Genomic DNA, 8742 nt, shown 5'->3' with positions numbered 1-8742 from the left:
TTTAAATATAATTTTATTCGTTTTTCATAATTTTATTTTTAACAATTTAATTGTTTATTTCTATAATTTAAAGAAATTGCTAACGTGATTATGTCACTTAACAGCATAAGTTTTTCGCATCACTGTATACTATTTATGAACTAGCAGTATAAAAATGCAAAACTAATATTGATAATAAACAGTTATTTATTACAGAAACTGTGTTATCATTTCCGAAAAGTTGGAAAAATTTTGATCTGTTTCCTATTTATGACAAAGTTGATGACGTGTAAGTATATACCTTATAATGATCTATTTTTTCTCTTAATTTAGTAGGTTTATAATGCCGTTGTTGTAAAGATCTCCAAAGAATGGTTTGTTCAACAGAATAATAAATTACACACCTCTAATAACTCTTTGCTTATTTGAGGATTACGGATCTGAATCTGATCTCTGCTAAAATCTTCACTGATTGTTTGTTTCCTATTTTTCATTACATAACTCAGTCTCGTATTACGAAGTTCGAGTCGATATATCATAATTATTAATTAGTAAAACGTATATTTATATGCAAAAGGGAGGGTAGAGGTTCTGCGTGTGCAGGTAACGATACACGTTGACTGGAAAGTTCTTAATTAAAGTGACAACAGAAAGCCACAAGTAGCACGTTGCCATTTCATGCTCGTACTTTGAGCTTTCGGCAACGTTTCTACTCCGGTTTTTTCCACTTCATGCTCTGAAATTCTCTTCATAGTTTATAGTGGTGGCATTACGTTTCTTGCTTGCCATAATGTTCTGGAGAAACATATCAACATCATTTCGGTAACCAAAAGATTCTGCTGGAAAAGCTCCATTCTTTGGTCTTAAGGATATTTTCGAAAAATTCTATAAACTTATAGGGTATACACTTTGCGGTGTTCCAGCTATGTCCTCACGAAAAACTTTATGGTTCTGTTTGAAATGTTGTAGTGAGAAGCGATTGCACGTAGGCTTTTCCTACACTCTGACTATATGGCACGTAGGCTTTTCCTACACTCTGACATATCTCTTTTCATAATAAAGAGTATCGGCCTGTCTACTTTCTTTATGTTCTAGAACAAATTTATAATGATTCCATTTATAAAATTATAATATTAATACAGTATAGTCGCAGGTTCAAATTCAAAGCATAGAGTATCGCACTTTACAGATTTATTATATAGAAAACTTTGTAGACAACAGTCATGAATATATACTTTATTGATATTAGTTACTATAAAACGCAATTGAGATGACATACTCCTTATCAGTTCTTATCTCGTTAGTACCTGTATTTTTTCAAAAAATGTTTTTTAGTTATAATGAGTCATGAACTAAATTATGTGTATTATATATAATTGATTAAATATTACAATCCTAAACCAGCCAACCTGATTCACGTACAGCACTTTTGAAAAAAACTTGTAATATTAATAAACAATAGATTTCTGCTACAACTACCCGACGAACTTTTAAAAGAAAGAGTACGTTATAAATCGAAAGAAAATGTTTAATAGAACTACATGCGAACACCATATAATAGAAGGAGTGACGAATATTAATAAAAAATATTTATTAAATGATTACCCAAGATCAATATAGAAGAAGTAGTAAATTCACTGTTTTTTTATAGGAACGATGAAAAATGTTAAACAAAAAGCAGCCTACAAATAGTTGTTATATAAAAAATATTTTCGAATAACTTTTCAATATAATGCTGAAATTCAATATATGTATTGCCCATACATTATGCAATAAAGTAAGAAATATATTCCACAATAAGATTGGTACAAAAACTAAAAAAAAAAAAAAAAGATAATGCAGGTATCGTGTATAGTTTACAATGTGTACGGCAACATCTATATCTTACATAGAAGAGACAGGCATGATTAAGTAAAAGAAAATGCGCCTCTATATATTTTAAAGTAAAATAATCCCCATGGTATTATCACAGAAGTGACAGGTTCACAAAACCAAATTAAAATGTTAAATTATGAAAAAACATACAAAGGTAAATTTAAAGAACACAGAATAATCAAAAAAAGTTTACATAAAGAAAATCTGTTAAATACATGTGAAAAAATACAAGCCACCCAGACGTGGTATGACATCACCGAAGATTACACATTAACATTTGAAAGAAAAAAGTGCTTATTTTCAGTTTATAATATTATATATTACTACAGTGTATTAGATAATAGAAAAAGATAATTGAATTATTTCAAGTATTTGACTAAAAACATCCATTTGAAGGTAAAACACAAAAACATGAAAATATATTAACTTATCTCTGCCAAACATGCAATTAACACGCGTTATTAACAACATTAGAATGCTGGTAACTTTAAAAATCATTTTTCTCCAAACTCTGGAAAATAAACAACAATAATTTTTTTATCTCTATTTTATTTAATTTTACTAAAATTTATATATTCAACTGCCTGACAAAGTAACTGATATTAATGTAACTGTAACAAAGTAACTGATAATTAATGTAATGACAAAGTAACTGATAATTAATTAGTTTACAACAGAAAATAATCATAAAAAGAAATCAGCAGACAGTAAATATTTTTCCTAATCAAATTATAATGAATCGAAACCCAACATTCAATTCCATTTGCTTCATGCAATGAATAAGAGAATACATCTATTAAAAAAGTTGAAAATAACTTATTTTTTAAAACTTTTTTAATTGTGATGATTAAAGATCAAAAGTTGGTTCTTTTTTTTTTAATTCTTTCCGTCCTGTGGGCACTAAGAGTGCCTTATTTTGCAAACCCATTATGGGTTCGACCAGGCCCACAATGGGGCTGCTGGGTGGTGAATGACGGGGCCCAACATATCCGAACGGACAACCCCCCGAAAAATTCCTGGGGATTTTTCGACCCGTTCGGATTCGAACCCGGGTCCCCCAGAGCGGTAGGCTGCCACCTTGACCGCTCGGCCATCCGGCCGCTAAAAGTTGGTTCAATTAACAACTGTCAGCCATCTTTTGTTTATTGTCACTCAGTAGTCCTTTATGTACATATTTTTTAATTTATACGTTGTTATTATCACATTATAACATTTATATCAAGTTTATTTACGAACAGATTTCGAAGAAGAAAAAACACTCAAAAGCAGACAAGAAGATTAAACTTTTGAATGGTGCGAATTTTGGTTTTCAAACAAATCTACAATTATTTCAAGCAGGAATCGAATAATTATAGAAACTGTCTATAGAGAAAATAGAAATCATTTAATGAATGGATTATACGTATAGGAAAAAACTCATAAAAAAGGCGACTCCGTAATAGAATAAAATGTGTTTATTATGGCACATTAAAAAATTACGTAATTTAATTATCCATCCTGCTGTTTGTAAAGTATACCTAAAATAACTTAGATACTTTGTACTACAACGTGTACAAAATATTTCTGAAGAAGGACAGTTAGATTGTCTAAAACACTTACAATTGTTAAATAAATAATCAGTGTAAGTCGCCTCTTTTGATTTTTATTACTGTGTGTACAGTGCATAGTGAATAGTGAGAAACAATTTAATATAGCTACAAAGAAAGTCCCACAATTGCCTTCAAAAATTTCCTAGAAATTGACATTACGCCGTTAGTTGTGTTGAGTTTCGCAGACATAGATGCACTTTGTTTATAATTTTTTAATATTTAGGTTTTCGTAAAATAACCGAAAAAAGAAATTACACCTTAACTCCTCTCTAAGATACGGTGTTATAATTTTTTGCGGTAGGCAAATATTTTTATGTGTATAGAATATTCTTGCATTCATCAGAACACGTGACCAACGGCATTGTGTAAATTTTCTAGTAATGCATAGGAGTGGCTGATTGTGTTTGTGACACAGTGTTTCTACCTGTGCCACATTGGTGTATTATACATTTTGGAGATGCCAAACTAACGCGTTTATACTGCAACTCTTTGCTTCAAAATAAAATAAAATAGTAAAATATTTTCTTAAATAGATAACGATTTACAAAATTTTACGGTCTGTAAAACTGTAAATCAGTGTGAACAATCTACACTCTTCTGCATTTAGTAAATGAAAAGAACAATTTATAAAGTAGCATATTACAAACATTGTTGTTATTGACTAGCATAGAATATTATGTAATATACAATTATTAATTATCAATAAGTATAAAGTTTGATTACATTTAAGAATTACAGTAGAACCTCGAAATCTCGGCTCTCGATAACCCGGCACTCCGGATAACTCGGCCACACCCTGGCAGGGCAAAAAAATCCTTAGTTAATTAATTTTCATTATAGACAGTTTTATAAAAGTATAAAAGCTCTCGTAAAGTATTTCTCTGAGGTCTGTCTTATCAGGTAAATTAGTGTACACAGTGTATACATTAATTTTCATTTTCATGTAGTAAAGGCTCTATGCCTTCATAAAGGACGTACTTTTCCTTTGTTTAAGGGTATTTGGGCAGTTTATTCTCTGTTATATTCTCAAGTAAACAATACATACAAGTACAGTACAGTATTTTCTGAGGAAACACTCGTACTTATTTTTTTTAACCCCATTCCCGATAACCCGGCATTTTCACAAACTCGGCCACCCTTCGGTCCACATTAGGCCGAGTTTTCGAGGTTCTACTGTAGTAGTGTTTCTTAAACCTAAGTTTTAAAAAATAATTAATGCAGTGTCTTTGTTACAGCGATCGTAAAATGTTTAATTTATTTTCCTCATAATAAATATTTCTACTTTATTGACTTCTCACTCAATCAATTTTATACTGCTATAAGCTTACTTTATGTGGTTATTGTATAATACTATTTTTAATTAGATAATTTATTTAAGTACAGTATATAAACTATGCTAAATTGTTTGCATATAAATTAATTTAATTAGGTAGGTATTTAATTATTAACGAAGTCTCTTAGAGTAAACATGTTTTTATTTTGAACTAGCTGTTACCCGCAACTTCGTCCGCGGAGGTTTCGCAAGCAAACCCCATTTACATTCAATATTTCAATAACCATAGTAATTGTCATATAACAACTACCGCTGAAGAGAATTGCCAAGAATCAAACGAACTATCTTCAATTTGATTAATTTTCTGTAACGTTTACAATCGTTCTATAATCGAACCAATATGCAATAACTAATTCGAATTTAAAACGGTTCGAACATTTTTAATTAAAATCGAAATAGATAAAAATATTTATAACAACGTCTGAAATGTTATCAATTTAATACTCCTAAGTACTGAATGAAGACTAAACGTAGTTGAAGACAAAAAATCGTATCTAAAATAGTACAGTAGAAGCCGTTTCCGGTTAAGACTTAATGCTCTACCTCTCCCCCCGCGGAGAAATTTTGAAAAATCCTTTCTTAATATGAATTCCCATGACATTCCCTACTAAAATGCATATAAAAAGAAAAAATCGCATCTAAAATAGTACAGTAAAAGCCGTTTTTCCAGTTAACCCTTAATGCTCTCCCTCTCCCCCCACTTGGGAATTTCGAAAAATTCCTTCTTAGTGTGCGTTTTCATGACATACCTTAACTGTGTACCAAATTTCATCATTCTAGGTCCAGCGGTTTGCTCTGGGCGATGATGAATCAGCCAGTGAATGAGTCAGTCAGGACAAGCAATTTTATATATATAGATTATTTAATCTCGTCGAATTTGCTGTAAACAATTTTTTATACATTTACTTCATTTCATTTACTCAGTGAGTTTTTCGAAAATTTAAAATCTATGTTAACGTTTAATGTAAGAATAAATGCTTTTAATTTTTAAAATATCAAAATGTAAATTACGTGAAATTTTTATAATTGAACATTTACAAATTTTGTTTCGTTCAATTACTCGATCTAATTAATATTTTCTTTCTAATCACACGAGGAAGTCCTTTACATTGAGTTTTCTAAATAGTTTCTTTCTTCTACAAATATAGATTTTCTGCATAGATTCATTTATCTAATTCTGCAATAAAGCCAAGGAAAGTATCATGACACTTGCGACAAGTTCTTTACAAAGCCTACACAACGTTTTTGAAATACTTATTTCTAATATTCTAACTTTTAAAATCACATTTATAAAAGGTAAAAGAATTCANTCCCTGAAAATAAGACCTAGCGCATTTTTCAGAGCAAAAATTAATATAAGACACTGTCTTATTTTCGGGGAAACGCGGTATATATTTACTTCAATATATTATTGGATTTAAACATGCAATTAAAATATTTCTGATTTTAAGAATTTTTATAAATGTAAAATACGAAATGTCAACATATAAATTATCTTCCCAGTACCAAGGATGCAATTGGCATGCACTGTTAATAGCATTAATATGCAGATGTATCTGAAAATTATTTATGCAATATCTCAAAAACAAAGTATGATAATTTTTAATTTTTCAGTTAGTCGAATTTGTTAAAGTTTATAACTTCCAACTGCATTATAAACTTGCAAATATAGACACTAGGGTATAAAACGTCAAATACTCATAAACATTAAATCAATATACAAAATTTCAAAAGCAAAACATGCTCAGCATATAATTAGCTTGCCACAACACATCTTTCTTGTTGCCAAGATACAGAATTTCTGTTCTGTAAAAAACTTCATAAAAAATTCAAACACAACATGTAAGTATACAAAGTAAGTTTTTTATCTTGAGACAATGAAATGCCTTAATTGGATTTCATTATATCAGAAAAAGTTTAGAAAAAAGTTGTAAGAATTTTGAAATGGCAATCAATTGGTGACATTAAATGCAATCTTGACCATGACCTTCAAATGACTTCGAAAGTCAAGTCTTTTTTAAATGGGAATACATAAGTTTGCCCTTGGCAATGAAAAAAGCCAGAAATTTAAAAATCGAATATACTCTTGATTTCAGGATTTAGAACTTAGGTAAAGGTTAATTTAAGGTTAAAAGATTTTTCTAACAAAAAACAATACTTTTTATTACTGAAGTAGACAGAAGGCAACATTTACATTTGTTAACATCTTTATTACTTTGATTTTTAGAAGCATTTACTACTTTCATGTAATACAAATATGGTTTAGGACTGGCTCTCGACAGTTACTGAACATCAGTGATGCTTTAATCACTTAGCAGTGATCGACTGATATATCTGTCAAGGGCAATTGTGTGGCACTAGTGAATGACGGATATATCCACGAAATTCTTTTGTGGATATATCTGTCGTTCACTAGTTATCTAACTTTTATTTATAACTAATAACTAATTCTGTTACCTAACTTCGTTCACATGAATTTTTGAATAAACACAACGTGACATCCATTTTAAACCTGATCGTACTATGTACTTTTGTCTCGAAATTAATCTCTCTTACTCTTTACTCGAAATTAAAAAAATCAGATATGAAGCAAAATTAATAGGTCTACAATTTTTTTCCAAACAGAAGTCCAATAATTTTTCTATAAACGGGATATTTACGAGAACACACTCCCACATACATTATACAATCTTTCCCGAAAATATAAGGATTCAAGAATTATATATTACTTGTAACAAACATTTTCAACCTGTTCTACAGAAGTTCCGTAGCACTTGATGGTTGCTTTTCTGCTCTTTATTTTTTAAAATACACCACAGATTCTCAATTGGGTTCAAATCTGGGCTGTTACCTGGCCAGTCAAGCACCTGAATTTGCTCTGCGGTCAGATAGTCCCTTACAGTTTATGACTTGGGACACGGAGCACCATCAATTATAAAAATTGAACATTGATGAACATGCATGTGAAGGTTCAACTTATCACGTAACAAATTAAGGTACTGACTTCCATTCATAGTGGTTTTAGGTGACAAGAAATACAGAATAAGAGAGCCAGACATTTCACCCCATATCATCTGGCTTGGAGGATGTTTCACGGTTGGACTCATATCTTTTCTGATATCTCCTTCCCATTGTGCGGCGAACACTTCTAGCACGAGCAGAAAATTGCTGGATACTTGACTTATCAGAAAATAACACTGCACTTCATTGTTGTACTGTCTAGTTCTTGTTTCTGGGCGAAAGTCAGTCGTTTTTTTTTCATGTTTGGGGTAAGCCGAAGTTTCCTAGCTGGTTTGTAGGATAATAAAGCAAAATATTTTGTCATACGTCTTGAAATAATAATCAAACTGATTTTGGTGCCTTTGCAGCCAGGGTATGTGTAATCTTCTTGCTGGAAATTGTTGGAGATATCACTACAATCCTTAGGATCACATGATCATCAGATCACTCGTTTTTTCTGAACGACCGCTTTTCTTCAGGTCTGTGTATTTTCCTGAAATGTTACATTTACTCACAGCTTGATGAACAGCAGTCTATGCACAGCTTGATGAACACCTCTATAATTAAATCCAGAAAACAACTGGCAATGAGTGAGATGGGGTGGTTATTTATAGCAGTCAGAAGTGTCTGATGCATTCAACACACAAAATGATGCAATATCCTGTGCTTAAACTTATGCACTGTATATATATATACACATTATTATTATTATTTTAATTTTTAATCAACTTTTTTATATATATTTTATTATATTATTTTATTTTAAATTGTATATATCTATACTTATATCTATATCTATATCTATCTATATATATATATATATATAAATGGACATGTATGTCCCTATATTTCACTTTTCCGCCAAAACTACACATCGCACGTGAATGGTGTTTGTATGTGGTGGTAGCCCCAAGTTTCCATTCGTACATAGGGGTGGTTGCGTCTCGATAGCTATAAGGGTGCGGG

The 8742-nt window shown here is 30.8% G+C and overlaps 1 protein-coding gene across 1 annotated transcript in view; it reads right to left on the bottom strand.

Moving 5' to 3' along the window:
• Window positions 1-5600: 5600 nt before the first annotated feature.
• The window catches only part of LOC111633768, a 5321-nt gene continuing 2179 nt past the window's right edge, over window positions 5601-8742 (bottom strand). The window contains exon 2 of the mRNA XM_023378395.1: window positions 5601-5656. Within this exon, the coding sequence (XP_023234163.1) occupies window positions 5639-5656 (18 nt within the window). The 3' untranslated portion in view covers window positions 5601-5638. The remainder of the gene's footprint in view (window positions 5657-8742) is intronic.

The sequence above is a fragment of the Centruroides sculpturatus genome, unplaced genomic scaffold (genome assembly GCF_000671375.1).
Source record: "Centruroides sculpturatus isolate CEXI.00-Female unplaced genomic scaffold, Cexi_2.0 scaffold470, whole genome shotgun sequence".
Lineage (NCBI taxonomy): Eukaryota > Metazoa > Arthropoda > Arachnida > Scorpiones > Buthidae > Centruroides > Centruroides sculpturatus.
Note: the sequence above shows the minus strand (reverse complement) of the source record. Positions and strands in the feature narration are given on the sequence as shown.